The 12,732-nt window shown below is 39.5% G+C and overlaps 1 protein-coding gene across 1 annotated transcript in view; it reads right to left on the bottom strand.

Annotated features, from left to right (window-relative positions):
* Nucleotides 1-3,763: 3,763 nt before the first annotated feature.
* LOC114027893 (liver carboxylesterase 2-like) overlaps nt 3,764-12,732 on the bottom strand; it is a 42,089-nt gene continuing 33,120 nt past the window's right edge. The window contains exons 10-14 of the mRNA XM_027842073.1: nt 8,408-8,482; nt 7,643-7,790; nt 6,938-7,060; nt 4,657-4,735; nt 3,764-4,053 (exon numbers count right to left, since the gene is read on the bottom strand). Coding sequence (XP_027697874.1) covers nt 3,873-4,053; nt 4,657-4,735; nt 6,938-7,060; nt 7,643-7,790; nt 8,408-8,482 — 606 coding nt within the window. The 3' untranslated portion in view covers nt 3,764-3,872. The remainder of the gene's footprint in view (nt 4,054-4,656; nt 4,736-6,937; nt 7,061-7,642; nt 7,791-8,407; nt 8,483-12,732) is intronic.

The following is a 12,732-nucleotide window of genomic DNA, read 5'->3' as shown; positions in this document are numbered from 1 at the left end:
AAGCCCTCTAGCATTTCTCCATTATATAAAATACTGGCCTTTGATTTTAGACAAATCAACATATTAAGAAAAAATCCACTTATTGATTTTTTAAAAACACAAATAGGTATTGTAGTTTGCAAAAAAAATTTAGCATCTATTAATACAAATATATGCTTTTTATTTTTATATTTAAATGGTCTATTATGTTTATGGTTTACTTTTTATTAGCCAACCCTGCATTCCTAATATAAATGCAACCTGGTCCTAGTATACACTCTTTTTAATATATTGTTGTAGCCTTTTGCTAATTTTTTATTTAATATTTTTGCACTGATATTCATTAAGGATATTGCTCTATTTAGGTTTCTTTCTCTGCTTTTTCTGTCCCTGATTTAGCTACCACGTTCATATTTGTATCAATGATTCAATTTTGTAGGGTTCCTTCCTTTCCCATTTTTGCAAATATTTTATATAATATTGGAATTAATTATTCCTTAAATATTTAATAGAATTCACTAGCAAATTTTTCTGGTCTTGGCTTTTCCCTTGGGGAATTTATTTATGGCTTATTTGTTTTATTTCTCTGAAATAAGGTTTTTTTAATTTCCTTTTCTGTTAATCTGGATAATTTATATTTTTGTAAGTGTTCATCAGTTTCATCTATGTTATTATTATTGTTATCATATAATTGGGATGGACAGTTTCTAATAATTTCCTTTAATTCATCTTCATCTGTTGTGAATTGTTCTTTCTTGTTTTCAATATTGGCATTTTGGTTTTCCTCCTTCATTTTAATAACAATTTAGCTAAGTGTATCTTTTTATTAGTGTTGTGGTGTTTTTTTTAAAAGCATCTAGTTTTATTTACCAATTCAATAAATTTTTGTTTGAATTTTGTTCATCTCATCTGATTTTGATGCTTAGTTGGAGTTTTTTGATTTGATGCTTTTCTTGGTTTTGTTTTAGTTACATATCCAATTTATAGATCTGTTCTTTCTTTTGTTGGTGAAAGTGTTTAAAGACATAAATTTTCTCCTAAGAACTATTTTTTTCTGCATCTCAAAAGTTTTGACATGTTGTCTCTTCATTATCACTTTTCAATTAAGTGATGATCAATTATGCCTGTGATTTCTTCTTTGGTTCACTAATTCTTTAGGATTAAATTATTGTCTCTAATTGATATTCTTCTTTTTAAAGGCCATTTATCAAACATGTTTTACTGTGCTATAGCCAGCATAGAGTATATTTAATATTGCTATTTTATTGCATTTGTTTGTGAGGGTTTTTTTTCCCATAATACAGCCTTAATTTTTATAAATGTGCTATATACAGCTAAGAAATATGTAGACTCCTCTCTATTCCCATTCAGTAATCATCAGAGATCTATCATATCTAACTTTTAAAAAATTCTATTCAAGGGGCAGCTAGGAGGTGCAGTAGATAGATTACTGGCCCTGGATTCAGGAGGACCTGAGTTCAAATCCAGCCTCAGACACATAACACTTACTAGCTGTGTGACCCTGGGCAAGTCACTTAACCCCATTGCCTAGTCAAAAAGAAAAAAAGAAAAAAAATTCTATTCAAGCTTTTGTTTCTTGTTTATCTTTTAAGTCCAAAAAGGGGTGCATTGAGGTCCTCAACCATTATGGTTTCAATATTTCCCTCCTATAATTTGATTAACATTTCCTTTAAATAATTTGATGTGGAGGTCTGTCATAAACTTAAGGGGTTATTACCTCCAGGATCAAATATGAAATCCTCTGTTTGGATTTTAAAGCCCTTCATAACCTAGTGCCTTCCTTCCTTTCTGGTCTTCTTACAACTTACTTCCCTCCACTTGATCCAGTGACATTGGCCTCCTTGATGATCCTTGGATAAAACACTCCATCTCTTGACTCTGGGCATTTTCTCTGGCTGTCCCCATGCCTGGAATTGTCTCCCACCTCATCTCTGCCTCCTGGCTTCCTTTAGGTCCCAGCTAAAATCCCACCTTCTACAACAGGCCTCTCCCAATACCTTTTAATTCTAGTACTTTCCTTCTGAGGTTATCTCCAATTTATCCTGTATTTATTATGTTTGTACATAGTTGCTTACATGTTGTCTCCTCTATTAGACTGTGAGTTCCTTGAGAGCAAAGACTGTTTTTTGCCTTTCTTTGTACCCCTAGCACCAAGACTGTGCCAGGCACACAAAAAAAAGTACCAAATAAATACTTATTGACTCATCCATGTCCTACTAGAAGTTTGCTGCAGGTGTCACCCAACATGTTGGAAGTGTTTCTTTCTTCCAGAGTCAGAAGGTCAATAGAGGAGGACTCTGACCCCTCTACACACACCTGTCATCCCTTGGTCTTCCCACGTGACCATCACTTTTCTCTTCCCATCATGCAATTCCTTGACAAAGCCTTTTATTCCTGTCCACCAGAGGTGTTTATTCTGTCTATGTACAGCCAAGCTGCCATCCACTAAGAGCCTCTCCATTGCCCTCTGTGTGACATTTATCTGTTACTTTAAGAATAATAACATCTGCCTCACCTGCCCCACAGAGTGATTGTGAAAACCACTGACTATTTAAGCCACAGAGAAGCTGGGAGATTGTTTATCTTTTAAGTCCAAAAAGGGGTGCATTGAGGTCCTCAACTATTATGGTTTCAATATTTCCCTCCTATAATTTGATTAACATTTCCTTTAAATAATTTGATGTGGAAGTCTGTCATAAATTTCAGGGGTTATTACCTCCAGGATCAAATATGAAATCCTCTGTTTGGCTTTTAAAGCCCTTTTAAAGCCAAAGTCTAATGATCTATACCATTCATTTTTACCAAAAATGAATTAAGAGACCCAAAAATATAAGCACTCTGCCCTAAGTTACACAGGTAACAAAAGTCTGGATTTATCCAGAGCCTCAATGCTTGCGAAACACTTTACTACCCTGGGAGGTAGGTTCCATTGTTATCCCCATTTTACAGAGGAAGAAACTGAGGCTGAAAAAGCTTAAGTGACTTGCTCGGGGTCAGTCACATGGTAAGTAAGAGTCTAGGGTGGAATTTGAATTTAAGGCTTCCTGATTCCAAGTCCACTGATTGATTAGTGACCCCATTCAGACACTTCATAATTAGAGGGAAAGCTGGAATTCAAATGCTGGTCTTTGGACTCCAGACTTCATACTCTTTCTACCCAAAAGCACTGCTTCTTCATCAAAAATGTCGTCTCTAATGTGATTATGAAACTATGAAACAGGACAGAGATGCCGCTATTCACACCACACCCTAGCAGCAGCATAGTCTTCTCAAAAGAATGTTGTGTTTGAAATCAGAAAACCAGCTTCCAAACCTGCTTCTACAACTTGCTGTCTCGATGGCCTTGGACAAGTCACCCCCTCTCTGGGCCTCACTTTTCTTTTTTTATGAGATTATGACATGTCCTTTCTGGCTCTAAATCTTACAATTCAGGGGACAAATGATTCTTTTCTAGATGGAGGATGGGCTGAATGGCCTCATCACAGGATAATGGAGCTGGAGTTTTAAGAGATCTATAAGCCGTCTAAGTCTAACCCCTTCATTTAACAAATGAGGAAACTGAGGCTCAGAGAGGATAAGTGACTTGCCTGGTATGACACAGCTTTTAAGTGTGAAAGGTAGGATCTGAATCCACAACTTCCTGATTCTAGGCTCAGCATCTGATCCACTAAATCAAGATACCTACCTTCTATCTGACTATCATAGGGTCCCATCTGAATATCAGTTAAATTCTTCTCCAGCAGTAATAATGATTGAGCTGAAATATCTGACCCAAAGTACAATATATTTAGCAGATACTGAGAAATTATTCAAAGGAAACAAATGGAGGTTATTGGAGGGCAGCAATAGCAAAAATGATTTAGGCTTAGGACTCATGACTCCTGGGCGTCTGGGTCCACTGCTTCCTTCTTCTTCTGAGGCAAGCTCTTCAGCCAGAACTCCATCTTCTCTGCCTTCAGGCCCTTTCCTACAGACAACTGGAGATTAAGCTGCAGATACTCTTCATTCTGGTTATAGGCTGGCCAGTGGAGCAGGTCTGCACCATTTGGGTCCCTGGAGACAAAAAAAACACATAGGTTCAGGAAGAAGAGATGTCAGTGAATTAGCAGGCTTAGTGCGCTGACATCTGCTTGACCAAATAACCTCCAAGTCTGAGAAGTTGGGGGTGAGGGAGGAGGGAAGGGAAGCTGGCAACCATGGAGATGAGCCCTGTTCACCTACACTGAAACAGGCTGTGGCCCTTTGTTGAGAGATGACATGTTCCAAGTGGGGAGTAAATAATAGCAGAGCTAAGATCTAAATTCTGGTCAGCTGAGGCTGACCCCAACAACATCCTTGTCCCAGACCACATCCTGCTGCTTCTCAGAGGGGAAGAAAGGTCCCAAGGGCTCAGGGGGGATGGTGTGGGCTGAGCAGGGTGCTTCTCCTCCTTGTTTCTTCTAAGGTGAGCACAAGCTCTCCCTGGGTCATGAGCTTGACAAAAGGGCTAGGTCTGCTCACCAGACCTTACCCAAATGGTGATAGGTAATTTTGTTTCCTCTGAACCAACATATATAAATCATGGAATTTCTTTCTCCTATGAAACAAGGAGCCAAATGGCCCTTCCCAGGGAGCCTTGCCAGAGCTGTTGTGAGACCCAGGGGGCAGGATCCTCACCCATTTCTGGCAAAGTTTGCCCAATAGGTCATTATCTTCTGACTGAATAGTTTTTCCTCTTCTGTGGCTCCACCTAAAACTAAAAACAGGAAGGAAACGCTCCATTAAGGTCAATATTAAGTGCTAAAGTTGCCCTCACCCCAACATTCCCCTCTCCCTTTTCTACTCCCCAAAACGATCCTATTCATGTCACCAAAGTCATCTTCCTAAAATGCAGTTTTCTACACATTGCTCCAATACTAGGAAACCTCCAGGGTTTTTGTTGACCTGCGCTGTCCAGGAACAACTCTGCCTGACCCTAAAGCCAAGTCACCCTGAAGAGCCAAATGGTTCTCTGACTCTTCAAAGATAGGAACTCTCCCTTCTTGGGACTTTCAGAGCATTTGGTACCTCACCCGGGCACTTCTCATGTTCGATTTCATATTGTGGTTATTTGTGCCCACCACGCAAAGCCTCCTCACTGGGTAAAATGGACCTTGTCCTTTTCTAAGTTACAACAACATAGCACAAGTTCTGGTAGCTGTAAAGTTTTTGCATATGGCCCTGGCCCCAGACAATACTTGCCATTCATGACCCCTGCACGGGGCATTGCAGACAGGCTCAGCAGCAGCAGCTGGGCCATAAAGTAATGAATTCTATTGGCCATGGCAAGTCATGAAGCAGATAAATGGATAAACTGGCCTTCCAGTTCTGCCAGGATAGTAGCAGAGAGGTGAAAATCAGGGCAGAAGGCTTCCAAAAACACAGATTTGGGACCATCTAACAACATTAACTCCCAAGATTGCTAAATGAAACTTTTGTCCAATGATCTACTTAGATGTACTACTGGAGACATTGAACCAAAAATAATGGAAGGAAGGAAGGAAGGAAAGGAGGGACAGAGGGCAGGAAGGAGGGAAGCCTTCTAGCATGTTGGGCAGAGAGTGGAGGAGTTATGGAAGCACAAAAGCAAGAATCATACAGAATGAGATGGTGTGACAGGTTAGGGTCTACACCCTAGGATGAAGGACAGGATGAAGGCATTGGTGAAGTCACAGGTTCATTGACATATGAAAATGTGATTTTTGAGTTTGTGTCTCATCTTCCCTTCCGGGTAATAAGCTCCAGGAAGTCAGAAACTGTGACTTATTTATCACGGTATCTTCCCCAGATTTGAACATAGAGCTTTGCATGCAGGATGTGCTTAATAATGTAAATTGAATTGAGAGCCTGGTTCAGTTCTCCTGATCATCTGAATAAGCAAGTTGAGTTAGAGGACTTTTCAGGTTGATCTTAACAAAGAGATGTCAAATCAACCCCTATTCACATTCAGACTACAGACCATTTGTCTTGCAGAAGGCAAGCCTGGCTTCTTGTTCAATGCTTCATGGAACCTTAGACTGAGTGTACAGCCCAGGTGGAATGAAATCTCAGCTCTAACATTACTCAATGTGGGACCCTAGGCAAGTCACTTCACCTCTGTTTGCCTCAGTTTCCGAGGGATAATAATAGCTCCTGCCTCATAGGTTGTCGTGAGGATCAAATGAGGTAATGTATATAAAGTTATATGTAAACCAATATGCACTATAAAATCGTCTGCTGTTAATGCAAGGATCTAAGACATCTCCAAAGGTTGATGATGGAGAATGCTATCCACATCCAGAGAAAGGTCCATGGAGTTTGAATACAGATCGAAGCATACTATTCGCTCTTTTTTTTTTCCTTCTGTTTTGTTTTGTTTCTTCTTTCTTGTGGTTCCCCCTATTGGTTCTAATTCTTCTTTACAACATGACTAATGTGAAAATACATTTAATAGGAATGCATATATAGAGCTTATATCAGATTGCACGCCATCTTGGGGAAAGAGGTGGAGAGGGAGGGGGAGAAAATTTAAAACTCAAAAGCTTATGGAAGTGATTTTTGAAAACTAAAAATAAACAAATTTTTAAAAATAATAATAATAATAAATCAAATTTTAAAAAATAAAAATGTCTGCTGTTAATATTATTATTATTATTATTAGCTGTATGACTTTTGGTTAGTCATTTCCCCCCTTCCAAGTCTGTTTCCCTCCTTCCAACATGGGGCTGATCATGCTATACACACACACCACCCTCACAGGGCAGCTGTGAGGATTAAATGAGCTGATATATGTGAAGGTGCTTTGTGAAAACATGAGGCATTGGAATTCATTATGATGTCAGAGAGAAGAGGGCAGGTGACAGGATGATAATCCACAGCCCCAGGGATTCTGCCCCTTCTCAAACCCCAATCCCCTCCAATCACAGTCTCCAACACTTACGAGGTGCTCCAAAGACAAAATGCAGCTCATCACCATGGTCTGCCTTCACAAAGTCCGGCTTGAGGTCCTTAAACATGCTTGGTCGGTGCTGAAATTCATAAAAGTAGACTGGAGAGCTGGGACCTAGGCAAACATAAGAAATGCCCACAGTTATTGACACATTGGGGTGGGGGGCAGTGGTAGCAGGCCATTAACAGGCAAGCTCCTGAAGGGGCAGCCCTTTAACAAATACTGTCCAAGAGTGATGCTGTGAAGCAGGAGAAGTTGGTGTTACACGACCTGGGTTGGAATCCTGGCCCTGCTATTGACCTGGACCTTGGGGGAATCCTTTTACTTCTCTGAAGCTGATTTTTCAACTGTAAAATGGAGAGAATAATCCTCACCTATTAATCCTCATGGGGCTGTTGTGAGGATCCAGAAGGCTAATGCCTACAAAGTAACCATAAAGTGCTATAGAAACATGGGTAATTATTATTGCTATTTTTTGTTGGCAGTATCTACTAAGCACAACCTGCCTGGGGATGGGAAGAATAAGGAGGGCAGGAGAAGGAAGGCAATTGAGGGCATTCAGCCAGTCTGAAGGTTACCATGCTAAAGCCCAGGGCAGAAAACCTCCTTCTGTGTGAGTGTGCAGGGGAGATACATGTTGCCCCAGAGATGCAACCTTTTGCACCTGTTCCTGTAAAGTGTCTAAGCCATACTCACTCTGTTGATATTTGGCCACTTTGAGGGCAGGAACGACAAAGACTAAGTCCCCCATCATCTCCTGGAATTGAGCCCGAAGTTCTCTGGGATCCTCAGTACTCCCTAAGTACTTGTCCATCATTATGGATACGATTGTAGGCGGGATTCCCTAGATGAGACCCAGGAAGAGACATGTTAACAGAGAAAAGATTATACTTGGGGGTAAATTGTTTGGTGAATTTATGTCTGTTGATCACAAGGGATGAGCCCACACAGTCTATTGTTCATGGGTCTTGGGTCCCATCAGATCCTTGTGCTACCTCCCCAGGGCCCATTCTTTTGGGGTTCAATTCTTCAAGAAGATATTAGGCAACCACTTGTTGGGGATGGTGGAGAAGATATCTGGGCCTCAGGGAAGGGATAAGACCAGGTTGAGTGGTACAGAGGCTAGAGTACTGGACCTGGAGTCAGGAAGAACTGAGTTTGAATCTAGCCTCAGACCCTTACTAGCTGTGTGACCCTGAGTAAGTCACTTAGCCTCATTTTCTTCATCTGTAAAATGAGGATCATAATAGCACCTACCTCCCAGATTGCTGTAAAAGTCAAATTAAATAAATTTGTAAGTCACTTTGCAAACTTTAAAATATAACATACACATGCTAGAGATTATTTATTGTTATTATACTTATAGATGATCTCTAAGGGTTCCTTCCAACTCTATGACTCTGTGAGTTAGGACTATGAAAGAAGAAAATAAGAAAGTGAGTTTGCCTTTATATATCTTACCATGAGTGGGCTTAGCAGTATTTTTCTGATTGTTTCTCTAGTCATCTCTTCTTTGAACATAGACAGACCGAAGCTCTATAGAGAGAGAAAAGCCATATCATGAGTACACTTGGAGAATTTTACACATTTTACAACTAATTTGGTCCAAGGAAGCCACGTTACCCTTTAAGCCAACTTTATCCCCAGAGGTTTGTTTAATCATTCCCAAATAATACCCAGCACACACTGGACAATATCGGGTCTACAATGTGATATCCAGCATTACTGCACATGGCCCAGCAAACATTGAATAATATTGAGCCTACAATGTGATATCCAGAGTTTACTGCACACGACCCAGCACACATAGGACAACATCGGGCGTACGATGTGATATCCAGCATTTCCTACACATGGCCCAGCACACCAGACAATGCTCAGGACACATCAAGCAAGGCTTAGGGTAGACTGCATAAAGCCAATACATACTCAGCAATGCTAAATACTCACAGCGCTCTATCATACTAAAAATGAAACATACAGAATCCTCTTCATCTGACCCATGCAAATAGTTCAACTTTACCCATATGGGCATGAGGAGCAGCCTAAGTGTTAATCCTTCAAACAGTCAAAGGATGTCTAGCTATTTCAATGTTAATGGCATGTCTAATATCCCAATAGACCCAACAGCCTTCACTTCTAAAGAACCGTAGTCCCTTAGGAAAGAGATTTGGCCTAGAAGTTAGCAGACCTGAGTTCTGGGCCCATCTCTCTCACTGACTTGCTATGGTATTATAGGTTAATTGCTTTTTTTCCCTGAATCTCAGTTCTCTCATTTGCAAAAACAGGGATGATTGTCTTTGTGGCCTCTACCTCATCAAGGGTACATTGAGGACAGTTTTTTTTTTAAACAATAGAGTGCCACATCAATGTGAGTTGGTGTTGCTGTGCCTTTAAGATAAAGAAACTTGTTGAGACTATTTTAACCAAAGGCAACTAGAACTGTCTTGGGCTTCTCTGAGGAAGTCTGTAGGTAAAATCAGTCGTCCAATTCTTGGAGAAAATAGCCAGGGTTTGAAGTCACCTCTGACTCTTCTAGGGAAGCCTGGGACAGGGCAAATTTGCTAAAGGCATAGATGGTAGGCATATCTAATTTGCAAATGACCTTTAGGTCATTTTAGCTTTAGCTAAGAGGAATATGGATGATGGAGTCAAACTATCAAAGGATCTTAACAGCTCAGAGCACTGGGCCAAATTTAAGAAGGCTACATTTCATGGGGACAAGTGCAAAGTCGTACACTTGGGCTCAGGAAAAATTCATTTTTTTTTTATGAGGCAATTAGGATTAAGTGACTTGCCCAGAGTCACAGAGCTAGTGAGTGTTTTGTGCCTAAGGCCAGATTTGAACTCAGGTCCTCCTGATTCCAGGGCTGGTGTTCTACCCGCTGCGCCTCCTAACTGCCCCCTGGAAAAATTAATTTTACAAGTACAACATGAGGGAGGTAAGGTTAGATGGCATTTTGTTTTAAAAGATCTGGGGGTACTGATAGACCACAAGCTTATTATGAGTCCATAAAGCAATATGGCATAGAAAAATGCAATGTGATCTTCAGTTGCACTAAGAAAGTTAGAGCTTCTAGGAATAAGGAGATGATAATTCCTTTGTACTCTGCCCTGGTCATACCACACATAGAGTACTGTGTTCAGTTCTGAGCACTACATTTTGGGAGGAAAATGGACAATTTGCAGAGTAGCTAGGGGAGGGTAACTAGGATGGTAAAGGGCTTCAAGTCATACCATATGAGGATTGGTTAAAGGGACCAAGAATATTTAGCCTAGAGAAAAAAACTGAGTAGGGTGCAGAAGGGTGGACAGAGACAGACATGATAACTGCCTAAATATTTTTTGGGGTTGTCATGAAAAAGAGGGAATTTGGAAGAAGAAAAAAACTTGCTGTGTGTGGCCAGAGAGCAAAATGAGGGGCAACAATAAAGAGAAATTAAAAGAGGCTTGATGGAATGATACCCCATTGAAGAGTCAGAGCTGTTTAAAAGTGAAGCAGGAAGCCTCCAGAGGCAGCAGGTTTCCTCTCCTTGGACGTCTTCACATAAAGACTAGCCACCTACTTGTGAGCTGTAGAACTTTCAGCTCTGGGTTGGCCTCCGTAGCCACCCAAGGTCCTATCCAGCTCTGAAATTCTGTGATTCTTTAGAAATTAAAAATACCAAGATCCCAAAAAGTTGTATACAGCTAATCCTGTCATTCTATTCCACTCATGCAGGAGAATTGATGGTAGAAAAATCAAGGATCCAGGGGTGAAACAAGGGTGTCCATTATCACCACTGTTGTTCAATATCATACTGGAAACATTAGCTTTAGCAATAAGAGAAGAAAAAAAATGAAGGTATTAGAATAGGCAAAGAAGAAACAAAGCTATCACTCTTTGCAGACGAGATGATGATATACTTAGAGAATCCTAGACAATCATGTAAAAAACTATTTGAAATAATAAACAACTTTAGCAAAGTTGCAGGCTATAAAATAAACCCACATAAATCATTGGCATTTCTATATATTACCAACAAAGCCCAAACAGCAAGAGATAGAGAAATTCCATTTAAAGTTACTGTAGACATTATAAAATATTTAGGAGTTTACCTCCCAAAACAAACCCAGGAACTCCATGAACACAATTACAAAACACTTTTCACACAAATAAAGTCAGATCTAAATAATTGGAAAACCATCAGTTGCTCTTGGGTAAGCCAAGTTAATATAATAAAAACGACAATTCTACCTAAGCTAATTTATTTATTCAGTGCCATAACAATCAAACTACCAAAAAATTATTTTACAGAGTTAGAAAAAATAATAACAAGATTCATTTGGAAGAACAAAAGGTTCAAAATATCAAGGGAACTAATGAAAAGAAATGCAGGGGAAGGTGGCCGAGACATTCCAGATCTTAAATTCTATTATAAAGCAGCAATCATCAAAACTGCTTGGTACTGGCTAAGAAATAGAGTGGTGGATCAGTGGAATAGGTTGAGTATGCAAGACACAGTAGTCAATGACTATAGTAATCTATTATTTAATAAACCCAAAGACCCCAGCTTCTGGGATAAGAACTCACTCTTTGACAAAAACTGCTGGGACAACTGAAAAAGAGTATGGCAGAAACTAGGCAGAGATAAAAATCTCATACCATACACCAAAATAAAATCAAAATGGGTTCATGATTTAGATATAACGGCTGGTACTGTAAGCAAATTGGGAGAGCAAGGAATAGTTTACCTATCAGATTTATGGAGAACAGAAGAATTCATGACCAAACAGGAGATAGAGAACAGTATGAAAAGCAAAATGGATAACTTTGATTACATTAAATTGAAAAGTTTTTGCACAAACAAAGCCAATACAATCAAGATTAGAAGGAAGGTAGAAAATTGGGAAAGAATTTTTACAACCATAGATAAGATAATGATAAGAGCCTCATTTCTAAAATATATAGATAATTAAGTCAAATTTATAAGAATACAAGTCATTCCCCAATTGATAAATGGTCAAAGGATATGAACAGGCAGTTCTCAGGTGAAGAAATTAAAGCCATCTATAGTCATATGAAAAAATGCTCTAAATCACTATTGATCAGAGAAATGCAAATCAAAACAACTCTGAAGTACCACATCACACCTATCAGATTGGCCAAGATGAAAAAACAGGAAAATGATAAATGTTGGAGAAGATGTGGGAAAATTGGAACACTAATGCATTGTTGATGGAGTTGTGAAATGATCCAACCATTTTGGAAAGCAATTTGGAACTATGCCCAAAGGGCTATAAAAATGTGCATACCCTTTGACCCAGCAATAGCACTTCTAGGGCTATATCCCAGAGAGATCATAAAAATAGGGAAAGGACCTGCATGTACAAAAATATTTATAGCAGCTCTTTCTGTGGTGGCAAAGAATTGGAAATTGAGAGGATGCCCATCAATTGGGGAATGGCTGAACAAGTTCTGGTATATGAATATAATGGAATACTATTGTGCTATAAGAAAAGATGAACAGGCTGACTTCAGAAAAACCTGGAAAGACTTGTATGGTCTGATGCTGAGTGAAGTGAGCAGAACCAAGAGAACGTTGTACACAGTAACAGCCACATTGTGCAATGACTAATATTGATAGACTTAACCTTTCTCAGCAATACAAGGATCTAAGACATCTCCAAAGGCCTCATGATGGAAAATGCTATCCACAAAGAAGAAAGAACTATGGAATTTGAATGCAGATCGAAGCATATGTTATTTTTTTCTTCTGTTGTGTTTTGTTTCTTCTTTCTGGTGG

The sequence above is a fragment of the Vombatus ursinus genome, unplaced genomic scaffold (genome assembly GCF_900497805.2).
Source record: "Vombatus ursinus unplaced genomic scaffold, bare-nosed wombat genome assembly UNPS02014864.1, whole genome shotgun sequence".
Taxonomy (NCBI): domain Eukaryota; kingdom Metazoa; phylum Chordata; class Mammalia; order Diprotodontia; family Vombatidae; genus Vombatus; species Vombatus ursinus.
This window is presented reverse-complemented; position numbering and strand designations above follow the sequence as displayed.